We start from the raw sequence: 27,594 nt of genomic DNA, 5'->3' as shown, positions 1-27,594 counted from the left end.
GAATTTTCATGACAATTACAATCACAAAGTTAATTATCTGAATTTAATTACAACTACGACAGCAACAGATTTTGTCAATTGAAATTACAAGTATAATTATGCTGTCATTGTAATTAATTATCAACTACGCAATTACGATTGTAATTGACCCCAACACTGATAGACATATGCTACATAGACTGCAGCAGCCTCAGTGTTTGTTGATGGGAGGAGTTGTGTGACTTCCTCTCTCCTCTACCACACCATGTACTTTTCTACATCCCTGCTTACGTTTGGTTGCCATAGCCTAATTTCCGCATTCCTAAATCCTCCCTGATTTGGGGATCACGTTTAAAAAACGGGCTGATGCAACGATTTCCACTTTTTAAAATCTACTCTCGACCCTCGGCAGACCAGAAGAAAGGACCTCTGTTGCACCTGGGATCAAAGTCAGGTTGGTGAAGTGGACTTGGGGACTTTTTCGGGGCTCTTTTGGGGACAGTTTGGAGGTGCCGTCGGTTGTTTTTGTGGCGCGCGTCGGTGCAGCACGGACACGCGCGTCTGTTATTCGGAGGCTCGGCTTGTTCGCGGTCCACGGCGTGCACGTCCGGGACAAAGTGTTCCCCTTTTAACCCGGTTCAGCTGTGACACCGGTGCTGCGAACTGCTCACTTTGTTCTTTTAATGGAGTTTGTCCCGTTTTAAAGTCGGCTTTGTAACGTCTCTAGTCACTGCAGCTCGAGACGCAAAGTTACGTAAGATTCCCTTTTGCTCTGACACTGAACTTCCGCTTTCAGGTTGACTCATTGAGCATGACACAACACATTACAAGCTTTTTATTAACTTTCTATTTTATTAAAAGCGGAATTTAAAGTGCGCACTGTTTCTCATGCTTGCAACAGTGTGGTTTTTAATAGGCGGTACTCACACTTTTTGATGGTCGTTTTTTGCAACACAGGGGCAATGGATTACATTTCTGCACATAGCCAGAAACGGCACCAAGGCTAAGTTCAGACAACAGGTCATAGTGCATAATTTAGATTTTTCTGGAGGAAGAAATCCAATGTTTTTGTGTGCACGATTATAAAACACACTGGATGCCACTTCTATTAGTTTAGAGGTTCTCAACTTTGGGTTCAGGACCCCATTTGTGGTCGCGAGACACTGGGAGGGGGTCGCCAAATGTTTTCAAGAAACTTAAGAATATCTTTTTTAAAAACAATTTCAGCCCATTTTTGTTTTTTTTTAATCCAGTTTCTGCAACTTAACCAAACTTGCCATTTTTTAACCTGTTTTCATCACGTTTTTTTTTTTTTTTTTGCCATATTTTTGCTTCTTTTAATGACTTTTTGCTACATTACTCCCATTTCTATCACTTCTCAATCTTTTCAATAGTCATATCTTTTGAAGGTCGTTTTCTAGCCCCACACAGGCAGTGGATTGTATCTGCACATAGCCAGAAACGGCTCTAAGACTACGTTCAGACAACAGGTCATACTGCATCATTTAGATTTTTTTTTTTAGAGGAGAAATCTGATTTTTCTGTGTGCTTAATCATATTCACATTGAATGGGACTTCTTCAAGTTTAGAGCAGGGGTTCTCAACCTTGGGGTCAGAACCCCCATTTGGGGTGGCGAGACTCTGAGAGTGGGTCGCCAGATGTTTTCAACAAAGTAACGATATTTTTTTAAACAATTCGAGCCCATTTTTGCTTCTTTTTACCGTTTTTCAGCAATTACACCAAACTTTGCTATATTTTAACCTATTTTCATCACTTTTTCTTGCCATATTTGCACAAGGTCGCAAGATGCGCCAGCTCAGATATCGAATAGTTGTTCAAGATTATGTTTATTTTGGTAAAGAATAATATTTAAAAACAATTCAAATTAATAATGCATAAATACATCACCGATCAGTGAGTTGAAAAGAAAAAAAACGATCACCGAGCCGATCATATGAATTCAGGTTGTTGTTTTTTTTAGGTACCGACTAAATTCCTTCGGTACTACCTGATACAGATTCACGGAAAATCAAACGGTTCCATTTTTTTGGGACCTAAATGCATCCGTGAGTGTGAGGGAGTGTTAGAGTTGAAGAACCAAACACAACGATAACTTCAGTGTAGCTTCTCTTAGTGCTAGTGATTGGGCTGGACAAACTCTCTTACTGATCTGTGCATTTAGAAGTTAAAATAAATAATATTTGTGTATTTTAAAAGCTTAAATTCTGATGAGAAATGGCTACTGCAGATAGGAGACTTTACCGATGTTACAAATTATTATTTGAAAATCATTTTTACTCTGGTTTTAATATATTGAACATTTTATTCCTTGAAAAAAGCAGTTAAATATTTTACGGAGGTGATACTGTTTTGAACAGTTTGAGAGTCTTTCAGAGCCTAAGGTGTACGTACATATAATACATAAAATAAGGGTGTTTGACTTCAATTTTCACAGAATGGATGTGATATAGCAGGATAATAATAATAGTAATAATAATAATAATAATAATAAATAAAAGCATATTTGATTATCTTCTCATTAAAGATACTCATGTTTAAAAGGGATAAGAAGAAGTGTAAAACTTTTCTATTCCTACCCACTTGTATTATTTATTTAATCGTTGAGTGAAAGTAATATAATACTCAAGTAAAGTACAGATACTTCAAAATATTACTTAAGATACTCAAGTAATATTTTACAGACTCCGAATATGGACTCCGTGTTCACATGTGCACAGTGGATATTGGGCGCACACATAACGCACGCTCCTGTGTCCACCACTACCCGTAAACAGACAGAAGTCTTCCTCGTTTTAATGATTTATTAGTTACACATTAGGTTGCACCCATATTCAAAAGTAGCAGAGCTGACAATGGGGTGAGAATGGAAATAAGTGTGAGTGAGGAAGTCAAAACAAACATACCTGATCCTCTCATTGTAATGACATTCAATCATTCATCTTTTTTTTAAATCACTTCCTCGTGCATATGGGTTTCTTTTTTAAACTGGTTCATATCATTGCATGTTTAAAAAAACAGCGTTATTCAACCATGGGGTTGTGACCCCATGTGGGGGGTCATCTGAAATGTCCACTAGAGTGCACAAAGAAAACAGGCGCACATAAAAGCACACACACACACACACACACACACACACACACACACACTAACAGCAGTAGAAAGTCTGGGGACTGGGGAAGATTTCACTTCAACCGAGACATTTTTGCCATTCACACTAGGGGTGTCCTGATCCAATATCAATATCAGTCCGATATCAGCCTGAAAACGAATATCAAATATCAGATTATTTTTTTATTTATTTTTTTAGCAATTCATTTTTTATTTATTTCATTCAATTGTAGAATACTGTAGATATTATGTTGAAGGTTAAAATGTATGTAACCAATTGGTTAATAATAAATGGGTCAGTTTTTCTCACACCTATTGTTGCTGACTATCGTTCTCTGTTTGAGTAACATCACTTGTTCAAGCCTTTTCTAACATTCCACACTACAAAATAAGTAAATATTATTTTTTTATTAAAGAAAAAAAAGTAATACAAGTATGTATGATTCATGCTGATATCGGATCAATATCGCTATTAACTGATACGCGAGGCTGCAATATTGGAATCATATCGGGACATCCCTGGTTCGTATAGTTTTTCACCTTTGTGCACAAATGTGAGTGAAATAAAGCCGTGTCACGTAAAACAAACAACTCCGATGTAAATGAGATGATAAAACAATGCAATGGGAGCATCTACAGAAAGTTTCATCACGACAATGACGCCATTGATCGGATTGGTGAATTAAGACATTACAGCCGATCACATTAATTGCATAAAATGCAAAATATCGGCCAATCCGATATAGCTGATCAGATCGGTGTAAAGCCTAATTTTCGTCCCTTTTTTTTTCCATCTTTGCACAAACTGGCAAGATGCTCCAGCTTAGGTATTTTCATACTGCATTTTATTTGAACTATAATCATATTTGAGGAAGTGAAACTATAGAATAGTTGTTAAAGATTGTGTTATGTTTTAATTTGAGAAGGAATAATATTTTAATCAATTACTGGACATTTCAGACGTCCCCACATAGGGTCACGACCCCAAGGTTGAATAACGCTATTTTTTAAACATGCAATGATATGAACAAGTTTAAAAAAGAAACCCATATGCACGAGGAAGTGAATTAAAAAAAGATGAATGATTGAATGTCATTACAATGAAAGGATCAGGTGTGTTTCTTTTTACTTCCTCACTCACACTTATTTCCCTTTTCACCCCATTGTCAGCTCTGCTACTTTTGAATATGGGTGCAACCTAATGTGTAACTAATAAATCATTAAAAAAAACATACTATTGTTAAACATACTATTTAACCCTTGTTATTGAACACCAACTTGTTCCTTTCACAATAAGAGCCTTAAATCAAAGCTATAAACTCAATTGAAATGAATAGATTTATAATACCTTAATTTGTGTGTGAATATTTTTATTTTATTTTAATGATTCTACCCAGAGTTACTTATTTTAGAAAGAATGGCCATTGTTATTGATTTGCCACTTGCTAACTGCTCTTTAACGCAGGTCGTGTTGCCTGTAAACATGTTTTTTCTTAAAATATATTATTAATAGTATTATGGTCTGTTGGTGTTATTTCACTTCTAATCAAATCATTATTATTTTCTTAAGATCCTTTTTTACACCATCCATTTTTGACCACCAAGTGTGTTCAATGACAGGCATGTTTCTGCATCATTTCCAGAAGAGTTCCTCATTCAGCTATTGTTTGAGGAAGTGCCAAGCTAACAAAAATAAAGGAACACCTCTTCCTGTAAATGTATCTTTCAACTGTGAAACATTGGGAGTTATTATTTAAACACAAACTGCAACTGTGTTCGTGTCACTAAGACTGGCTTTGCTCACATTATACAATCAAATGATTGTACAAGACATTACAAGTCGAGTCATGATCATGTTTGCAGACATACTGTAAGTAATGTTTGCTCCATCAAACATGCGTGATCCATGCATGGATAGAATAGAATACTGATGTACTTTTCTTTGGTGCAAAGGGCTCGGTCAAGGATTGGGGTCAATTACATTTTGAAATTACAATTATGTCTTCAATCATCCATGTTCGATTACAACTAAATTATGATTACAGTGACTGGCATTTTTTTCCAATTACAATTAAAATTACAATTATTATTTTCCCCCTGAAAGTCAATCACAATTACAGTCACAATTACTACATTTCAATTACAATTAATCACAATATCTGAGCCTGAACTAAATAACCCCATAAAACGTAATATTGTATTCCTCTTGTGTTTGCTTTCTGTTAGCATCTCTTATGATAACGGGTCAGTTTTGACCAATGTCAAGTTAAATCAGCTTTAGAATATACAACAACAAAAAAAATCTATTATATAATTTGTTTCTCATCTCTTGGTTACCTTATTAGACTTCTTTATCCATGAAAATATTGGTTTTAATATTTATGGTGTGGGCGTCTGAGCCTTTTTTCTGACACTATAGCCCTCAATTTAAATTTTTTCTTTAAATGGTAAAATGATCTTAAGGAAAAGTGACAGGTAAACTTGATATAAAACGTATTTTAATGATTGTTAAATAACTACTTGCAGTATGTGTAAGCCATAGAACTGTAACATGGTTCTCCATGGTTCTCAAATTATAATTGACCATTTTTATAGGCTTTCCACTCCAATTACAAGTATAAAGTCATTTTTTCTGAAGTGAATTACAATTCAATTATGGTTACAACAGCAGTAATTATCAATTACATGTTTACAATTATAATTTAACTGTTGACTCCTTGGGAATAAATATGTTTAATTCCAGTTAAGATCTCTGTTAGTGGTGGCATTTCAGGGAGTAAAAAGTAGCAAATTAAGGGGCTAACCTATAGACGGAGCAGCCTCAGCATCCATCCAAAGCAACAGACCTGTGATTTTCATCACAAAGAAGCGAACAAAATAAGGTCTCAATTATCTGTTAGTCTGTGTTATTGTTGATGCATGTTTTCAGTAACTTTTGTCATTCGGTTTGCTTCAATAGACAGAACACGACATAAGTGCTTCTCTGTGATTGGCTTCATTCTCAGCACGTCTCCCATTTTCTCCGTCTGCCTCTTATAGCTGCGGTTACGACCGTGTCTGACACGATGCCAGGACAAATCCCAGATCCCTCCGTGACTGCGGGCTCCCTGCCCAGCCTGGGCCCCCTGGCTGGGATCCCAGCTACCACACTGACTGACAAGCTCAAATATGGTGACCTGCATGAGTTCGGGACTATGCTGTCACCTCTGCACTTTCTGGACACCCTGGGGAAAAGGCAACTTTCCATCAAAATGGAGGTAGAGTATGGGACACAATTAATAAACAAGTTAAAAACATAAACATCTGAAAAATTCCAAATATAAATGGGGCGAGTGGTTGGTAATTAGAAAGTATACTTTTAAGCTTTTAAAAATAGATGCATTTTAGTTACTAGTGCAGTGCCCGTAGGAAGAATGTCATGCTATAGAAGTGGGAGGTTAAGTAGCTTTTTCATGGATGGTTTACATGAGAGCTTTAATTCCGCTTTAATTCAGAATAAAAGTTAAATCCTCTTTAAATTGACCTTGTAAACACTCAATTCCTAATGCAAATTTAATTCTGAAATAAACACCCTGAGTTACTACCTGTCAGCATTGAGCTGTTCTACTTTATCCAGAGTTACCATGACTACCTGTCAACATTGAGCTGTTCTACCTTATCCTGAGTTACCATGACTACCTGTCAACATTGAGCTGTTCTGCAAAACTGCATTTAAGACAATTTTATGAAATAATTTATGAACGATGTCATTGCAGTCCAAACAAATCCAACGTTGCACACCCTTGAACCAAGCAGCAGCCATGTTGAGAGTCTCAGCTCAATCTGAGCCTGATACGTAAAGATATTTGAGGCACAGACAGACACACAGACAGAGATTCTTTTTTTCTACATATAATAATGCAGTGTCCGTAGGACATATGTATTGCTAGAGAAAAGGGGGAGGTGAAGTTTTCAGCCGCGGTTTCAGCCATGCTGAGCCTCGATCGAGTGGAGTGCAGCATTGCTGGCCCGGCTGGCATCTCATGCTTCAGCTGACTCAGCATCACGGGCACGGTGCATTCAGATGACTCAGCATCACGTCTCACGGCGCATAGCCTGACGTTTTTGTTCTCTTTGTACAATTTGCTTTCAGTTATAGATAGATAGATGAACAGCAAACACCATAGACTGTAACGTAATGATTCAGGTTCCTTAAACTAACTCCATGAACTATGAAAAACTATTTATTTTTTTTTTTTTTACGCTTATCCAGGGAGAGTGAAATCCTGATCAACAGAACCATCTAGTGGGCAACAAAAGCACGTCAGGAGAATTTAAACTATGGAGTAGATTTGTTTCCTTATTTTTCAATCAGAAAAAGTTTGTTCAATCCAAAAAAAAAGAGAATTCAATTAAAAAAAAAAAACTTCACTGTTTTATTGAATATTGAATATATATTGACACCCAAAAAACTACTTTTTTTTTTGTATTTTGGTCATATCATGCTTCGAATGTGGATGGAAACAGTGAAAGCGTTCCTTCAAATCCAGTAATTTAAAAAAAGAGTAATTGCCTCATTTTGTTTTTCTAATTTCTGGATTTTTAATACTTGTCATATTGGTATTATGCAAGTTGTTTTTCACCCAGTCCTTTATTTATTCCCAAGGGGCAATCCAGTTTCAGATACATTCCGACAAAGAATCATGAAAGACAGTAACATCACATGGGGGGACAGGTACGGGATTACTGGGAAGTAGCCACAGCAGAGCAGCGCTCCGTTTCTTAGATGAGAAATATGAAACAATGGGTAGGAAGAAGAGGTTAAAAAAAGGCAAAACCGAAACTAGGCCCTTGTAGAGAGGGGCGGAGTTTGGGATCATGAAAAAACATTGTGACAAAAACCAACAAACACAACATTCATTTCATTTCAACAGCACGTTGGCACAGGGAATGGGTCTTAGGATGGGTAGTTTGCAGGTCGGCCACAGGATGGAGGTGCCCTTACGGCTCGCCTCGTGCTGCCTCTGCAGGGAGGGAGGAGGGGTGGGGGTCAGAGGAGACAGTGAAGAAACAGGTTGTGTATGTAAATATGGGAGTGAAAAGTTTTCAGTGTTGTTTGAGATAAGCCTGTTTACTGAGACTACTGTAGTCTCTCATAGTTCTCCAGCCGATGACATGGGACGGCGTTGCCGTAGAGATGACCTCAAGAGTTTGTTGGCTGAGTCAGATCGCAGGTGTTCATGGAAAGTAAGGGAAATGTCAGAGCGTCGAATCAACATCCACCCATGGAGAGTGTGGAGAAAAAAACAAACCTTGACAGGCTGTTCTCAGGGGGTGCTGAATGAGATAAGAGAAGATGTTTTCAGACGGGCTAGCCACAACATGATTGCTAGCCCTATTGTTCCTGGTCATTCGATCAATAATCCAATAATGTGGCCATTTCCTTGAGACGAACTCTCCACTCCTCTTAAAGTTCACCAGGGTGGAGTCCATCAGAGAGTTCTGAGAGCTCGGACCCTTTCATCGGTGACAAGCGACTTCCAATATTGCTGCCAACGTAATCCGAATTTTGCGATAAATCAGGAAAATGCCAGATCCAATCAGCAGAAGACCAGTTATCATAATTCTAATCTGGTGGACGTCTTCCACCTCCTCAGGATTTACGGACTCTGTCATTGACCGTACTCCTCGTTGAGAAATTTGACCAGCTGATCAATTCCATGATCGAGAATTTGCATGTTTTCCGTGAGCATCGGTGAGGTTTTTTCTATCATAGTGCTCTGTGCTCTAACTCTAACCCTGTGGTCTAAACTCCTCCTCTGTACTGTTCTGTAGAGAGATGAAGAACAGGAGAGGAGGAATCGAAGGAGAGAGAAAAACAAAGTGGCTGCAGCTCGATGTCGAAACAAAAAGAAAGAAAGGACAGATTATCTGCAAAAGGTAAAATATGTGTATCACTAATGAAGACGCAAACTTGAAAGCACATTTAACAGAGGTAAGGAATGGATTATTTGTTGAGGAAACATTAAAGTTGCTGGAGATAAAATTGTTTTTATCAGATAAATCCATAGTGGAGTCCTCATAGATCAATAAATCGAAAATCATTTGCACAAAAAAAGATGCAAAAGGTTGGAATTACAGCTCGGAAGTTCGTTTTCCTCTCAACCGTAACCACTGTTATCAACATTTTTAGAAATGTTTTGCATATTGCATTGGGGGATGTCTCGTAGACTGATGCATAGATGAAAAAAAGTGTTCCACTGCTACTTCTTGGGCCTCAAATATTTATTTTTATTTTTACAACACTTCTTTTGTTCGTTGAAAAGGTCTTTCTTTAATTTAAGTTTTTTTTTTTAATTATTATTGTGTGTTGGAAAATGGAAGTTGGAAATAAATCACGGAAAGAATGAAGGAAAAAACAGTCATCTTTTTTTGTATGTTGGCCTTATTCTGGGTAACAAATTTGTGTCTTCATTATTCAATCCCAAAAAGTATTGCTTCGATCAAAAAACAAAACAAAACCTTTTCAATTAAAGTTTTCCACCGCAACTTTTTGGGCCTCAAATTTTTATTTGCATTTTTACACTTCTTGCTCGATTTGAAAAGGTCGTTCTTTAATTTAAGTATAAAAAAAACATGTATTTTTTTTTTTTTTTTTAAATTGAAAATGTGATGGGAAATGGCCGTCTCTTTGGCAGAGTTTTTGAGGGCAAACACAAGAAATCATGGAAAGAATGAAGAAGAAAAAAACAACATGGGACTCCATATCCCACAATGCAGTGTGAACAGAAAAATACTTTAGATTGATTGGTGAAACTTCCTCAAAGGAAACATGTTCAGTTCCTTTAACTAGATTAACAAATAGACGGTACCTGACATGCAGTGTAATCGTTCCAAAAAACCAAATGTTGACTTAGGGCTGCACGATTATGGCCAAAATGGTAATCACAATTATTTTGATCAATATTGTAATCACAATTATTTATCATGTTTGGGAAAAAAAATCTTTGTTTTAATTGCACTGCTTTTAAACAAACAATATGTGTACAGTTTACACTGCAAAATGAAGTTTTAAAACAAATAAATAAAAAAAAAATCAACCCAAGAATTAAAAATATACCAAAGAATAATGAAATAAATGCATTATTACAGAGTGCGGAGCCTGTATTTTAAATGTCAGTATTGGTTAATTTAATCGTGGCAACAAAAATTGTGATCACAATTAAAATTTGATTAATTGTGTAGATCTGTGTTGATCCAACATTTATTTTTAATCTACAGGAATCAGAAAGACTGGAGGTCCTGAACTCTGACCTTAAAGCTCAGATTGAGGATCTTAAGACGGAGCGACAGCAGCTGATCCTCCTACTTAACCGTCATCGGCCCACCTGTATAGTGAGAACAGACAGTGTCCAAACGCCGGAGGGTGAAGCAAACCCACTGCTGCAGCAGCTGGAAACTGAGTGACAGCCCAGAGAGCCTCCACTGATAACGTTCAGGCACTGAAGCCTCCAGCGCTCCATCACATCGTCTGACAAGTTCATTCCATGGTCTTTACATTTGAAAAAAAACAAAACTGTTGCATTCAAACTGTATGAAGTTACACGGAAATCAGCACAACGACACCATTTATCTTGCTTTTTGCAGAATTTATGCTAACGCTCTTCTATCATTCAGTTCCTGAAAGCAGAAAGTCTTCATAAAAGTAAACATCCACACCACTACAAATCACCCCATTTTTCTAGAACTCTAACTACGACTTTGGTTCCATCCCAGCCGCTGTTTCTGTGCGAGAGAATGAAGTTAACGTGAGACTGAGGTGTGCAGTTTGTGTCCACACGCAAACAATTATTTGAATTGCTTTGCTTTACAATGTTTGTCTGGTCAACCATTTCATATTGATATTCAGGGTTCTCACCAGCGCTGTTGAGCGCAAGGGCCCTCGACGCTGTGATTTTGATCCCCTATTCTGTGACGTCGGTCCCTACGATGTGTTTCAACCAGTGTAGGGGGGCTTTTCTATTATTTTTTTTTTAATCGTTATCGTCATAATGATTGTTGCACATTTGGGCACAAAGAGACTTCCAGGCGTGCATGAGTTGTTTTAACTCTTTTTAATCTTTGTAACCCAGAAACATGCACCGCCTATTTAGTACAGTCCGCTCCGTGTACGTTCCGCCTGACTATGTTTAGGATTTAACCCATAATCACCGTCTGATATAACCAGTGCTTCATATTATAAACAAATAAAAATCAACTAAATAAAACAATAGAAATATATAAAATTAATGAAACTTCAGCTTTGCTATACAAAACACAGGAAATAGTGTTTCAGACTCAGAAGGTTATAATTTCAAAATTTCCAGGGCGGGGGAGGGATGCCCTCAGACCCCCTTACAAAACTTGCGCCTTCGTCGCTATCGCCCTACGCCGTGAAACATTCCTGGTGAGAACCCTGATATTGTAATTTAAATCAACTAAAATCAAACAATGCAACAATGTCAGTCATTTAAAACATATTTAATGGAAAAACACCAGCCTCTTACTTTATAGTGAGCAATCAGAGGTTTTTTTTTAATTTTATTTTTTAACTTTATGTACAATAATTTTATTTTTTATCTGTTTGCCAACAGTTGTTTTGAGCTCTCTTTATCCCAATTTTGGCGCAGGCGTCATCTATGCACATTTATATAAATATGTATTTGTATATCTTTAAAAAAAAATCTGTTTACAACATATGTAAGTGTCTGTTACTACACTATTGCTTTCATTTATTTTTTTCAATACTTTTTTATAAATGATGGTATGTATCCATGAAAGGTATTACAAAGCCCTGTTTTGTATTTTCTCTCTTAAATAAATGTCCAGGTAAATTTTTATTTTATTTTTTACACGGGTTTTTAGTTTGATGAAAGGAAAAAGTGTAATGCCGATAGTTTTAACAAACAAAATTATGACTGGTAATAAAAAATATATATCTATGTAATAAAAAAGTATGACCACATTTTAGAGAAACAGTGCTCTCTAGTGGTATTAGTATATATTTATAATATTTATAATTAGAATAATAATACTCGCCTTACAAACATCAAAGGACACTACAGAAACAAAGCATCAAAGAACAATGTCACGATACTAAATATAAAAATATACAACTTTAAGGCTGCAGGTAGCTCCTGAAACAGGTTTTTCTTCATCATCACAAGATGTTTTCCTTATCTCAACATGTTTCATTCTCTTGCAAAAAGTTAGGCCAACATTACAATTTACTCCTCAATCTTAGCATGTCTTGGCAAATTGGAATAGAAACTCCAATCCATGTTGTTTGTTCAAAGATCAAATGTCAACAAACTTTACAAGTTTCATTTATGTGCATGAACAAACTTCTAATGACCTTCACATCTTTGTTTTGCTAAATGGGAATGAGAAATACTGAATGTTCACATAAACAGTCAACACAGATCTAGACTTCAAGGTGACAAAGCCTCCATTGTTCCAAAGATTAACAAAGTAACTCCTGGGGGTGGAAACTAAGCAATGGTTGGAACATGTATGTAAATGTGACCTTAGGGCGGTGTGAGTCAGTCCCACTAAGTCACTTTAAATGTGTTTCTCCTGCATGGCGGACAGTCGCTGTCAGTGTCATGTCTTATCTCAGCAGCTGGGGGGAATAAAAGTCATCTTTATCATCAGTTTGTGTTGGAGGAAGTTGTAAAGACAGCTCCAGGTTCTTAAACTCATTGATGTATTTAGGTTTTTCCATTATCTTGTCTTTTTTTTTTTTAAATTGTATTTGGACACTGAGTAATAGGATTGTTTTAGTGGATATTTGAGTAGCACATGATGGGCGACAATAGCACCCAGGAGCAGGAGACTAAGGAGCAGGAGGAGGAGAAGATTGATGCACATCTGGATGCCAAAGCTCCAAAGTGCACCCACATCTCAAACGGAGAGCGAGGCACTGCGATGGAGACGCGTCTCTATAAAAGACGCTGGGCCATCGTGTTCCTGTTCAGCGCCTACTCTCTGAGCAACGCCTACCAATGGATCCAGTACGCGATCATCGCCAACATTTTTGCCAAATTCTACAAAGTGGGAGACTTTGCGGTGAACTGGCTGTCAATGGTCTACATGCTGGTTTACATCCCGCTCATCCTGCCGGTCACCTGGCTGCTGGAGAAGAAAGGACTGAGGCTCACTGCCATCCTGGCCAACGCGCTCAACTTCGCCGGGAACTGGGTGAAGGTGGGCAGTGCCGAGCCGCACCTGTTTGCGGTGACCCTGGTCGGACAGCTGCTCTGCGCCCTGGCTCAGGTGTTCATCCTGGGGATGCCGTCCCGCCTCGCCTCCGTGTGGTTCGGGGCTGATGAAGTGTCCACCGCCTGCTCCATCGGAGTGTTTGGGAATCAGGTTAGTCACAAGTTTCTGACTTCAGTAGGATACAGTACCCGCTTTCCATTGTTGACCGAAACAAGAAAACCAAAAATGAGAAAAACAAGGCATTAAAACCGAAACACTGAATTATTATGCCAATTATGAGTATAATTGGTAACACTTTACTTGAAGTTTTATACATAAGGCTGACATTACGTTGCCATTTTCTGTCATTAACATAAATAAGGTGTCATGACTATTTAATTGAGCTACTTTTTACTTGTACTTGAGTATTTTATGTATGACGTACTTGTACTTGAGTACAATTACAATGAAGTAACAAACGTACTTCTACTTGAGTAAGATATATCTGTACTCTTCACACCGCTGCATTTATACACGGTGGAAGTGCACAGTAATGTTGATATTGTTGTTTAGTTATGATAAACTGGTCCGTATTTAGTCCCTGAACTAAAATGAGTTTGGCAGCCCTGGTTTTGTGTACACTTTGTGGTCAGAACGTATCGCTGTGTCGCTGCTTTATGGGAAATGACGTGTTCACTGTCGCCATCTTCTGCTCGAACAGTGCATTAATAAGGTAAACTTTTATTTTTATTTTTTCAACCCGTGCCGCCCAGCTCCAGGTACAGTATCCCTTTCTTTTAGTTTTTAAGGTACAAATGTCATCACAGACGGACACTTTTAAACTGTGTTGTTACGTTACTACTTCCGGGAAGAGTTTGTAACAGTAAAGCAGCGGGTCGCGCAGACATAGACATTACTGTAGATGCAGCACTAGTGTAAAAGTGAGATATTGTCGTGTAAAAGTGTCAGTGTTTGTGTTTTTAGCTTTTTACTGAGCGGTTTTACCAAAGTAGAGCCTGTAAACAAAGGTGTGAGTGTAGAGCTCAGCGTCAGGTCAGCTTCAACTTCTTTCGGTATTTTCATTAAACCTCCAGGTGTTTACATGGTTTTCTGGCTGCTGGGTGGTTGTATTCTGGATAGAATGACTCCTCTTCCTCCCTATGATCGCGTTTCATTCACTGGTCCGCCCCAGACACGCTCTTTAGATGTTGGACATATGTGTTAAACTCGAGGCCCGCGGGCCAAATGCGGCCCTTTTAATTAATTTTTTTTCTCAAACTGTTTTTTTTTTTTTGGCTCAACCTCCTTTCTTTTATTTCTGAATCCAAGTATCCCCTTTGTCCGACTACAACAGTTTTGCTTAGAAAACTATAAAGAATAATGATGTAATAAAACGAGTGATAACACACATTTTAATGAATCCCATTTTAATGTCAAGATTTTTTATTTTTTTTTTTATTTATTTTTTTTACTGCATTTTAGTTTAACTAGATTTATATTTCACAAAGTGAAAGTATAGAAACACAGTTGTGTAAGATTGTGTGTTGTTAAAAAAAAGAATAGTAATTACAAAACTTAAAAAAATTATTTTAATTTTATAAACCCCACATGGGGTCCTGACCCTGAGGTTGAAAAACATCAGTGGCTCCTGAATAGATTATTGTCTATAGTTTTTATCATTTCCGGTCATCTCACGCATGGGGTTGGACCAAGACTGACACTTTATTTGTTAATTTCTCTCTCTCTCTGTTTCTCTCTCAAGTCATGCCATCACGTACCCCTGGGGGTACATGTACCTCCATTTGAGAAACATTGTTTTATGACTTATGTTACAAGTAACAAAATACAAATACTTTTGTTTTTGTATTACAAATACATCATTACTGTACTTAAGTAGTTTTTCTGGTATCTGTACTTTACTTGAGTGTTTATTTTATCATTTAAGTTAATGGAATCTTGCCTGGCCTAAGGTCTATGTGGCTGTCAGTACTTTTCCACTCTCCTTAGCCACGCCCCCTCCAGCTCATGCCACTCACCTGAATCACACCTGGTCCTCATTTAGTAATCAACCCAGTCTATATAAGCCCAGGCAGACCAAAACTATACATTTTTTTTTAGTCTCCTTCTCCTGTACTATGGGTTACTGTCTTATAAATGCACATTGTTTTTTTACACCTATGCACATAATTATATGTGCATTTTTGCATTGTATGTCTTTCACTGCTGTCCAAAGGAACTTTTCCAATCAGAGAAAAGGACTTTTGTGCATTTCGACACTGTACGCAGCAGAATTTAGCAGAATTCTCATGAAACGTACAAAGTAAACATCTGAGAGCAGTAATTCAAACGGGGTCTCCGCTGCGCCACGGCACCGATCCGGTTTTTCACCGCTGTCCGCCGTCCGGTAATCCCCACCGGTTGCGTTTTGAGGGTGCCGCGGTGCACTCCGGTTAAACGACTGTGCCGTCACGAGACAGAGCAGTTCTCAACGATGCTTATATAATCGCGCGAGAACGCAGTTAAATGTATGTTATAAACGCAACAATAAACAGATACACAGGTCAGTGTTCCTAACGAAGGAGAACAAGGTTGGACTCTGGATTTGTCAAAGCCACATTTTTTAGCTACAGCTCAACAGAGAAGAGATAAAACTGCACCAGTAAAACATGAACTAAATCAAAGTTGCTGCAGTTTACAGTGCAGTTACAGTATGAGGGGAATCAATATAGTGGATGTGAATTTGTTTTTACACATTATGACGTTTTGGTGATGTATTTACTTGAAATATAATCTGAAGTGTTTTATGTTGAAAAGTAACCCGATAAATCGCAATCGCAACATTGAGGAACAAAATCGTTCAGGCCTCATCTGCATTAGCTTTTAGTGACTGCAGTGATCCTGTTTTCCACTGCAAGTCTTGTCAGAGCAGTGCTCTCGCCTTGTCACTGTCCCTTTCACGCCACACACCCCACAGTTTGAGAACCGCTGTGGCCTTAAGCGAAGCGAACCAATAGCCGTGATCGACTGCATCAGAAGCTAGTGGTCAATAGTCTAATATTCTGGAGCTTCTGGTTGATGTGGATCCCATTAACATACGCTTGGACACCATAGAAAATCTGCTATAAGATGAGGAGCTATTTTATGGTCTGAAGAATGGTCAGAAACCAACACAAGTGACTTTTCTGTGCTAAAGATTGCTCCATGACACAGTAAAGGCTTTTTACTCCTTTTAGCCACAAGTCATTTTCTCTTGTCGTCTAAATCCCAAAGCAGTAAACCATTCATTTGCTGCTACATACAGTATGTTGTGCCTTATGATAAACAAGCGGGGGTTTGTCCAGTTTTATAAAATAAAGGCTTCCAGCCTGCATACCAAGTCTTGGAGTCGGTACGCAGGTTTTATGACTTACACAACCTGTCATAATAACTAATTGCGTGCCTGCTCAGCCACAAGTTGCATTATGTATTTTATGTGGATGGCATGACGTACTGTATATAGGCGCATGCTCTGTGTCACTCATTTGTGGACACATGCATCGAAAACTGGAGGGTGTGACAGACAATGTAGAGAAATTACATAAGTAAATAATTACATGCAGCTTTTTCAACATTGTAAATGGATTGAGGCTTCCACTGTTTGTTTTATTTTGTAAAGGCACGCATCTTTTACTTCTGCTGTAATTCAATACAAATAGAAAATAATAATACATAATGTTTTATTCGCATGTAGGGATGTAACGATTCACTCAACTCCCGATACGATTTGATTCACGATACTGGGTTCACAATACGATTCTCTCATGATTTATTTTACAAAATGAGACTGTAGACAAATGATGACTGAAAAATATTCTTTTTTTTTCCTTTGAAAAAAAAAAAAAAAACCTGTACTATTTTTTTTTTTGTCTTTCATTGTCAAAAGAATCACTTGATAAACAATGCAATTTAATTAAAAATAAATCCTGAATGAATTCAATTCTGGCTCTACAGTAAACTATGCAAAACTACGTAATAGTTCCTTTTATTTTTAAAAGTGCAACTGAAAATTGTTTTTTTTAACAGCCCTCTGCTGTTAAAAAAGTACTGTGATTCAATTTCAGAGTATCGATGTGAGCCGTGACACCGTTGAATCGATTTTTAACTGCCTCACGATTATTCTTTGCGTCCCTATTAGCAGGTAATTTTGTACTTTCTACTTGAATAGTCATAAAGACATTTTCTGAAAAAAAAAAGTATTAAGGTAAAAGATATGGTTTTGCAGTTCACCTAAAAACATCGTTTATGGCAGGATGGAGACTTCTGAAATCTATGAATACATAGCTTTAAAGTGGGCATAGCTAAAGATCAGCTTAACAGAAAAAAACAACAAACAAAACACCATACAATATTTACAGTAAATGATGAAACTCAGTTGAAATAATGGGGGAAAACAGAGAGTACGACCTCAAAAGGTAACTATATATATGAGAATGCTATCCTTACTGTGAAGTACAGTACGGGAAGCATCATAATGTCTCACCACCATTGTGGGAACGAAAACCAAGATGATATTTGAAGGTTATGATGTCAGTGATGGCTTTTGACAGTCAGAACTTCTGCAGGAGAATCATTGAATCAAACAGAAAAAGTCCCATACAGCTCACAAACAGTATGTATATAGTATATAGTTAGTTCTGGTTATTGATATTCAGTAGTTACTTTTGTGCGTGCCACACATTTTTTTTGACACTTCTAAAAGATCCATGGCCTGAAGGGTGGCAAAGTAGGACAAAACATAATCACAAAGGACCTTTCACCTAAAGTTTAATTAATTTGAAAGCCAAAAGTTTAAACTGTTGATGTTTGTAAATGTGGAAAAGTTAATTTCCTACTCAAATACATTTTTTGAGCAGGCCTATCAACTGTTCAAATGCACCGGTAGTTTTTCCGAAAATCAGAAATAATATAAAAAGACACCAGCTAGAATTTTTGAAGCTGTTTTTTCACATGTATTTTTTTAATTATTATTGTTTATATAGTTTAATTTTAGAACATTTTACTATTTGGATAACTCGCGATGATTGCATGTAGAATATTCATTTTAACTAATCATTTATTTGTTCAAATTTAAAAACTGCTGACATTAATGCAAACTCATAATAAATGACAAACTTCACCTGGACATGCCACTTGTCTGCAGTTGCACTACACACATAGTTTTTTAGATTTGCTTCAAGGCCAAACCATTGAAGCATTTACCGGAATTCACTGTTGATATTTTTTCATGTGGACGTCAAACAAAATTCTCATTAAAAAATGCCTCTGAAGTGGCCCAGATTTAACCAAAACTGATCAGGTGTGAGCAAATTACCCAAGTTAAGAACCACAAAGGGTCAATGAAAGTAATTAGTTTGAAAGCTGTGAGCCACTGTCACTTTTTTTGGAATCCAAAATGAGCTCCAGTGGTTGTTTCACAATGATAGCTCTGTGGCTAATAGCAGGCTATTTTGTGTTCAGCATTTCAACTTAGAGGTTTTGCACTTAGGCGTGGCTGGAAGTCCATAAACCAGTTGAGTTGGAAGTTGCAATAAGCAGTAGAGATAGTATCTATTTGTAAAAGTGTAATAATGAGCTTCGTATTTTATAGTAGAATTATGGTTTTTATTATGGTGTCTACTTTACCACTGAAATATATTTATGCCTTGATTTTTTGTGGGTCGTCATGTGCCAAAACATTGCAATAAACTCAAGTTCAGTTGAACATTCAACACCTTCGTACATGGTATGTAAGGCTGCACTGTGAATGCACTTTATAGGGTGGTGTGGGGAGTGTAAAAGGAGAAGTTACACACACACACACACACACACTAAACTTCCATCACATGACTCAAATGGTAAACAGAAGAGAAGTGAGAGCTGACACCGGCAAAGTCTTGTCAGGTCAGAGCCTTTCCAACACGGCTCATTAGAATCAAACTTCAACCTCGCTGTTTTTCTGTTAAATGAATCAGAAAAATAATAAGTGATTTCCTTGTTAGACTCAGAAGGTGGACTTGTTATGATCAGTATGTCAGATCTGCCTGCTGCGTGGGAGGAGCTAGTCAGTTAAAACTACCATTGTATTATAACAGCACTCACTCAAGAAGAAATGTTTGCTCTTCCCTATAGCTGTAGAGTTCATCCCAGACCTGGAGCTGGAGGAGGATTTCCACTGACACAAAGATGAGTTTCGAAGATGACTTTTCTCAAGACTGGGTTGACAAACCCAGCAATCCTTTGAAAGATAAACACTCTCAGACAAGAAGAGATCAAACTATGTCAGAGGAGTGCAAACATCACCTGCTTTCAGGAAGCAGTACAGAGGATTTGGAAGAATCAAGTGCAGACGTGGCATTGCTCTACCCTCTAATGGAGACCAAACTGTACAAGCGGCGATGGGTGATGCTGTTCATCTTCTGCATCTACTCCATGAGCAACGCCTTCATGTGGCTGCAGTACAGCATCATCAGCAACATCTTCATGCGCTTCTACAACATTGGCAGCCTGGGCATTGACTGGCTCTCCATGATCTACTTCCTCACCTACATCCCTCTCATCCTGCCCGTCACCTGGTTGCTGGACAACCGTGGCCTCAAGCACGTGGTGGTGGTGGGCTCTGCCTTCAACTGCATCGGGGCCTGGATCAAGACTAGCACAGCTGACCCCGAGATGTTCGCTGTGACCTTTTTCGGGCAGTTTGTGTGTTCGGTGGCCACCGTTTATATCCTGGGAATCCCGTCCAGGCTGGCCTCTCTCTGGTTTGGGAAACATGAAGTGTCCACCGCCTGCTCTGTTGGTGTGCTTGGAAACCAGGTGTGTTTTTGTTAACATTTGTTAACATTTTGTTACCATTGTTACACAGGAGTGATGTCAATTTTAGTTGGGGGTTTGGAGATTTCTTTTACGTAGTTGGTTGGCGAAAGATAGCATCCATTACAAGCTGGATGTCACAGTGTATGGTATTTGGAAATACAAAATACCATACACTGTGACATACCCCCGTGAAGATTTGCGTACCTGCACCCCAGTTTGGGAACCTAAATGATAGGGTAAGTTTACATTCACTAAACTACATTTCTCCACAACATAATCAGGGGTCATTGGGCTCTAAGGCTTATATCATAACTGTACGTGCACTGAACACAAATAAAAAACAGAAACCAACGGTGTGTACTCCAGGAAGAGTAAAGAAATTCATCCTAGAAAGGCTACACCCTGGATTATAACTGACTAATAGGCTTCATCAATCAAAACACCACAACATGGATGCTACCTAATAGAAAAGGTCTACTTAGTGGCTTGTTATTGATGCTACATTGAACATCCACTTTTTACAACATATGCCTTTCATACTCAGCCGAGACTTTATTAAAAATGTGTTGTTTAGGCTGCTCATAAAGAGTTGGTTAAGGTGGATATTTATGTTTCCTATGTCTCTGAAAGTTCTCAGTCATCTGGCTCATGTTGATTTTGGTAGCCTAGTTGAGGCAACTAGACTCATCCAAGAATTTAGTTAAATTAAGAATCCCTGTATCAGATGACTGAGACAGATTGTTGTTGAGTTTTTTGGGGAGTGAAGAAATGAAGGGATTATGTATGTCAGAAAGATTGAGTCTCAACCGCACTCTTCTAATCAAAGAAGGCTGTTCTTGTTTTATAAACACGGTTTCTTTCACAACGTCCCTCTTGCCAGTATCTGTAGATTGCTGGCCTAAAAAACAATGTCCTGTTTTATTTGTAAACTGATGAACTGCTGAGGTGTGTGCTCTTCTGTGTCAGGCCATGTCTTGGTGTGTAGTGGTTTCTTGGTTTTTCCAGCGTGCAGGTCTGTGCATTCCTTACTGCATTGGACTGTATTGACTACATTGCTCTATTTGTGTTTGGTATTTTGTCTTTAGGACAAACCAATTTCTGTTCAAGGGTGTTACAGGGTTTAAAATTCACAAGAATCAGTTTTCATCTGCATTCTAAAGGAATGACTGTTCTTTGTCAGGTCCTTCATCTACTCTCTCGCTTGCTCTGGGAGGCATGGTAGATATATTTGTTTTCTTAAGTCATTATGGGTAGTTTTGCGCTGGTCATGTGTGGAATGACTGATCACCATTTTACTTTAGAAAAAGAAACAGGAAATACCAGTCCTATCGCACATCCACACCTTATTTCAGGTGTGCATGTGCGTAATTGCGTGGTTTGTTCTCTCTTGCAAGAGAAAGTTGATGGAGATGGAGGGTGTTTGCCACCATTCAAACTTTCTGCCCCCAAACAAGCTCCTACACTGTGGCTCAATTAACTCTACAGTGAGAAATATACTTAGACAGACTGCTGTGTTTGTGTTGGTCTGCGTTCGTTCTACAGATTGGCCTCTAATCTCATAGATTAGCAAGATTGAGTGTTATTCTTCATAGATGATGTGAAAAGCTAAGCTTTGATTGGTTTGTTAGTTTTCAACATTGTTATCGTAATTTATTTTAGCATTAGACATTATTTAAAAGGGGGAAAAGTATTTTGTTGTACTGGATTGCATTGCTTTCTGTTACTATGGATACAAGGCAAGTTCATGTTCCTGTTTGGACGTATGTGATATATATATATATATATATATATATATATATATATATATATATATATATATATATATATATATATACAAAAACATCTTGTGTGTGTGGCTAACTGGAGTTTGTGTTGGACTGAAGGAGTTTCATTTCATTTCTTCGTCCCTGCTTGCACGACTTTAGACAATTTACTCGATTGTTCCTCTTGACGGAGCACGTCTTGTCACCTTTCCTTCTCTCACCTTTAACTCTAGACTGGAGGGACCACTTCGGGTGTCCTCTCTGGAATTCTCTTCATGCTGTAAGCTGAGGAAGTTGGCACGGCTGCTGGCGTACTCAGAAAGTTTAGTACCCTCTGTCCCTAATTTGTTCCACTATAATAGTTGCCAGTCACTCAGAGGGAGTTGTTACATCTTTCAAGGAAGTTTGAGTTCTTGGTATTTTTAAAAGGCATTTGTAGACTAGCTATAAAACAGCTTATATCAAGCATATCATTAATGCATTTCTATCAAAGCGTGGGTTAAGACATTCATAGTTTTAGATGATTTCCTCTGGTTACTGATGTCAATCCTTGAAATGTATGATTAAAGGTCATGCATCCATGTGCACTTGGTCGTGTGTGTTTGTTTCTTCCTCTGATTTAATTGGTTGTTCCTACTACTGTCAACAGGTGGGAATCGCCATTGGGTTCCTGTTGCCGCCCATCCTAGTGCCAAACTCCGATGACATGAATGAGCTGGCCCACCACATGCGGATCATGTTTTACATCAGTGCAGGTGTTGCCACAGTCATCTTTGTTATCGTTATAATTGGTGAGTCTGTAGATGCACACAGGATTTATCTTATTTGCAAAGTCACGAGCAGATACACACACACACACACACGCACACACACACACACACACACACACACACACACACACACACACACACACACACACACACACACACACACACACACACACACACACACACACACACACACGTTGGCTTTCATGATTGATTATGAGCTGATGCTGAAGCTTATCTCAGTTTACTCTTTGCACAAAGCAGATAAAATGCAAACTCAACTTAGAAAGCCTGGCCCAAGGTGGATTCAAACCCAGAACCATCAATCTTTGGCTCCACTCTGATCTAGAAGGCCTCATTCTTACAGATGAGATGCTGTTGCAAATTCCTTTTTCAGTTTATTTTGCATTAATATATGATATTATACAGTAGGGATGTGCATTGCCATGAATTTGACGATACGATACAATTCACATGTCACGATATATGTCTCGATACTAAACAATAGAATATACATCCCAATATCAATTATTTAATAGTGTTAATTAATTAAGTACAAAATGGTATGAAAATAACAATTTATTTCATTTTTTTAAACTTGCGAGAACAAGTAAATGGTGACTAACTTTAATAATTATTATTTTTTGTTTATAAAACAAGTGGTATGTTTATCAAACTGTCAAATTACATTTTTCAAAAACGTTTAACTTTCGCTAACAATGTTGTGGTTCACTGACACATAGTGACTGGGCATTTACATGCTATGCATATGTTTATGGAATTAAATTGATTCTTTTTCCCATTAAAAAACATGATCGAAATTTTTTGGATCGATACGACAATAGCGCGGTGAAATATCGCAATATATCGCCAAATCTATTTTTTTCTTACACCCTTATTATGGTTTCGGTTGCTGCCTCAAAGGGCAAAATAGCTCGTTTCTGATTTACTATTTTACCTCTGGTGGTGGCAAGTTTTTTTCTCTCTACCTTCTTCCCGAGTCTTTAATTGAACAGCCTTCAGGACAGATGACAAGATTAACTCTATTTCTCAGCGTAGTTTAATCTAAGTTTTAGTCTTAAGTAAAGTTTAGCAGGCCTGCTGTTCCTGCAAACAGCACACATGCAGGTCAGTATCAGAATCAAGGGGTTGTGTGTGCCCCGTACAATAGTTTGGTTGGCGCAATAAGTTTGGGCCAGTTATCAGTTACACCACAGGCCCACCCCTGCAACTGGGATTTCTGAGCTTTTATGTGGTGTCAACAAAATGTGGGTGTGTGGGTGTTGAGTCATGGTGACATGAGCTAAAATGCAACTGCAAGGTCTTCAGAGATAAGAGCTGGGGGTATAGAGAAGAAACTAGGGATGACCCGATAGAACTTTTTCACTTCCGATACAATACCGATATTGCAGCCTTGAGTATTGGCCGATACTGATATCGATCCAACACAATATCAGCACGAATCATACATTTTATTAGTTATTTTGTAGTGTGGAATGTTAGAAAAGGCTTGATCAAGTGATGTTACTCAGAGAACAATAGTCAGCAACAATAGGTGCAAGAAAAACTGACCCATTTCTTATTAACCAATTGGTTACATACATTTTAACCTTCAACATACTATCAACAGTATTCTACAATTGAATAAAATAAATAAAAAATATATTACAAGATCCTGAAAAATAACCTAAATTAATTCAATAAAAACAAATTACACTTTTAAAGTGCAAACAATTCAAGTTCACTTCAGTTATTTTGTACTGTCAGTATATGGTGGGAACAACTGACACAATACTGACACAACAACACTGTCCACCGCTCAAACTTAGGAGTTCACAGCTCCAGTTTCACTGACTGTTCCCAAAACAACGTGATCATTGCTCTCAGTCTTCACCAAAAAAAAAAAGTGTAAACAAAATAAACATATCACTCTTATAACAAGAGCAGAAAACAAATAATAATCAGTATTTTAACTAAACTACTGACTACCCTTACTCCTCTCCATCTCCACTTTCTGCAGTCAGAGCATAATGTGGAGATTTTTTTTGATGGTCTGCTTATCGGAACATTATCCAATATCAATATCGGATCGGGACACCCCTAGAAGAAACCTAAATAATAAATTTCATAAGAGTAGCAACCCTTTTGCCATGGAGTTTACATGTTTTCACTGACCTTTGATGGCTTTTCTCCTCCTAGTTCCTCCCATCTTTGAAATTTAGATTTAGGTTTTTCGTAAGAATGTGTGTCATTTTATTCCTGGCAACGTTCTCACTTCTGTTCACCCTCCTATATAAGTTAAGGTGAAGTTTTACTTGAAGGCATTCATCCAGGAGGCTTCTTTAGTTCCAATGTATATTGTATTTTTTTTTTTTTACCAAACCAGCACCATAAACCTGTTTAGGTAACTCTTTATTATGCAAAAAACTAAATTTAAAATATCAATCTGCTTAAATTACGACTACAACTAGTATTTTAGGATCCAACCCTGGGTTGTCCCTCTCTGCACTAGACTCATGCGAGGCTAAAATGTAGTTCACTGGTTTAAAGGGAAACAATCTGCTAGGGGGCTCGTGTCACACTCAGGAATGAAACACGCGACTATTTTCATGTAAGATAAGAACTTGCAGCTGTCAGTCATCAGGGGAATAACAACTGCGGGCGCTCAGTCAAGTCTCAACAAGTTGTAAACTGAGATCAAGTTTTAGCATCCGGAGTAAAGATTTAAAGTTGCCAATAAGAGAAAAGCCTGACAAACAAAATGTTTGGGACCCCCCCAGAAGCAGAACAGACGTGAGACACTCCCAGTCAACCAGGAGTCTGATATACTTCCAACAGATCCCCTATAAGTGTAAAATAAAACTATACAGTACTGGTGTATATAAATCAAGTTTCCCAATTAAAATAATAATATTAATAATTTATTTATTTGAAAGGGACAATGCAATTCAACATAGATATAAAAGTTTGCAGCTGTTGCGATGCACATAGAGTATGTAGCTAATGCTAGTTCCTTTCCCTGGTTGAGCTTTTCCATTTTCCATACTACAATTGAACACAGTCAAAACTTACCCACCCACAATGCAAAGATTAAAAAACATTCTCCTTCACCCCAGACTTCAGCCTGAAGGTGAATGTTTTCAAATCTGATTTGGTCTTGAGTTACATTCATGACACATTACCAAATTCATCAAATGTAACTATTAGGGTTTGAAACTAGATGTCAGAGGACATGAAGACTTCGCTCAAGGCCAACCCACAACAGTCTAACCCCCCGTCTTCCACTCACATTCCCTTTCTCTAAATCTGCACAAAAAAGGAAAAGAGAAGTCAATACAACACAAGTGAAGGACAACAAAAGTATAACAACAATGTGTTATTGACAGCAGCTGCGTCACAGTAATGACAACAGACACGTTGTAGCTGCACACAGTGACATCATCACCTGATAACAGAGACGGGAACAAGAAGGATTTATATAATTTGGAAAGTCACGAGCACACACACACACACACACACACACACAGTGTTTTTGACCTTTGTCCACACCTCTGCTGTCCATTAGGGTTTAATGTCAATACATTGTCATTACTGCCCTGATAAAATGATGACCTGATGACCAGTGTGTGTGTGTGTGTGTGTGTGTGTGTTGTGTGTGTAAATAAACCTCCTGCAGTGTTCCAGGAGAGACCTGAGCTCCCTCCCTCTCAGGCCCAGGCTCAGGCCAGAAACATGCCAGCTGATGAATACTCCTACAAGGCGTCCATTCTGCGTCTGCTGCATAACAAGCCCTTCATGCTTCTGGTGGTCAGCTACGGTGTGTTTTACTAATTAATATAACTACTCTCAAACCTCACATACAGTACATACTTCTGCATGTGCATCTGTGTGTTATGGGCATCGTGCAATATTATAGCCAACACAGCACTTAAAGGTGCAGTCCGCAACTCTCAGATCCCTCCCTCCGAGCTGCTCTCTTGCCCTGCCTCCAAACTTCCCAAAGTCCCTCCCTCAGAGGAGCTAACGTTAGTCCGACAGCAACATCACAGTAATATAACATGCTCTGTTAAAAGCATATTACTGCAGCGCTTCTCCTTCTCTATGTGCACACACCTCAGCAGCAGCCGCAACCACACAGTGTCACTTACAGCGGCCCACACGGAGGCTGCAGTGCGCACACAAACAATATATGCACTACAGAGTTCTAGTGTAACAATTACAAATCAAACATAATGTAAATCAAGCAGCAGTAATTACCTTTCAAGCAGAAAAGTTGCTAATTCCATCTTCTACTCCTCCAGACCATACACTGTAAAAAAGATGGGAAAGGGACGGGGTCTGTGAGCAACAGCTGTCAGGCAGTCCATCAAACACAATCCTGGCTCTGATTGGTTCTTTTTGCTTGGTCGTGGTGCATTCTGGCAATCTGCCAAAATGCTGCAGGAGCAGCAGCGAGGACTCAATGAGTCTGTTTTTTAAACACAAACTACTAGTTTGATGTAAAACTGTCCTTACATAGTGGCAGCTTTAGCAAATATGACAAAAAGTCACTTTTATAAGAGTTGCGGACTGCACCTTTAATAATCAAGAAAGTAGGGTAGTGTGCAATATATCGACCTGTACAATTATCTGACAATGTGCAATATAATGAGTACATCAGCCTCCATGCAGCTAGTACCATGCACTTCAGCATTACTGCACTTTAATCAGCACTCTAGCGATGTATAATTGTCATGGTCCCCAAATATCTAAGTCTATCTTTTATCTCTGCACTATACAGTATGTCACGTTGATTGTTCATGGTTGTTATGTTACCTGTCTTTTTATTATCCTCTGTGTTTGATTCCATTACTGATGTTGGTTTGTGTTGACACCAATCTGCTAATCGGACACAGGATGGATATTT

At 38.2% G+C, this 27,594-nt stretch overlaps 2 protein-coding genes across 7 annotated transcripts in view; both read left to right on the top strand.

Annotated features, from left to right (window-relative positions):
• Positions 1-221: 221 nt before the first annotated feature.
• On the top strand, positions 222-10,694 carry jdp2a (Jun dimerization protein 2a). The gene is made up of 4 exons (XM_028438875.1): positions 222-433; positions 6,149-6,366; positions 8,924-9,028; positions 10,370-10,694. The coding sequence occupies exons 1-4, from the start codon at positions 346-348 to the stop codon at positions 10,553-10,555; spliced, it is 597 nt and encodes a 198-aa protein (XP_028294676.1). The 5' UTR covers positions 222-345; the 3' UTR covers positions 10,556-10,694.
• A 1,937-nt stretch (positions 10,695-12,631) lies between these two features.
• Positions 12,632-27,594, top strand: part of flvcr2a (FLVCR choline and putative heme transporter 2a) — a 26,122-nt gene continuing 11,159 nt past the window's right edge. For 2 of the 6 annotated variants that reach the window (XM_028438054.1, XM_028438050.1), the window contains exons 1-3: positions 19,253-20,158; positions 22,571-22,712; positions 26,365-26,505. In XM_028438054.1, coding sequence (XP_028293855.1) covers positions 19,529-20,158; positions 22,571-22,712; positions 26,365-26,505 — 913 coding nt within the window. In that variant the 5' untranslated portion in view covers positions 19,253-19,528. Of the gene's footprint in view, positions 13,499-13,978; positions 14,107-19,252; positions 20,159-22,570; positions 22,713-26,364; positions 26,506-27,594 lie in introns of those variants that run through there. The other 4 variants (XM_028438051.1, XM_028438053.1, XM_028438052.1 and 1 more) reach the window with 4 other exon arrangements.

The sequence above is a fragment of the Gouania willdenowi genome, chromosome 22 (genome assembly GCF_900634775.1).
Source record: "Gouania willdenowi chromosome 22, fGouWil2.1, whole genome shotgun sequence".
Taxonomy (NCBI): Eukaryota; Metazoa; Chordata; class Actinopteri; order Blenniiformes; family Gobiesocidae; genus Gouania; species Gouania willdenowi.
Note: the sequence above shows the minus strand (reverse complement) of the source record. Positions and strands in the feature narration are given on the sequence as shown.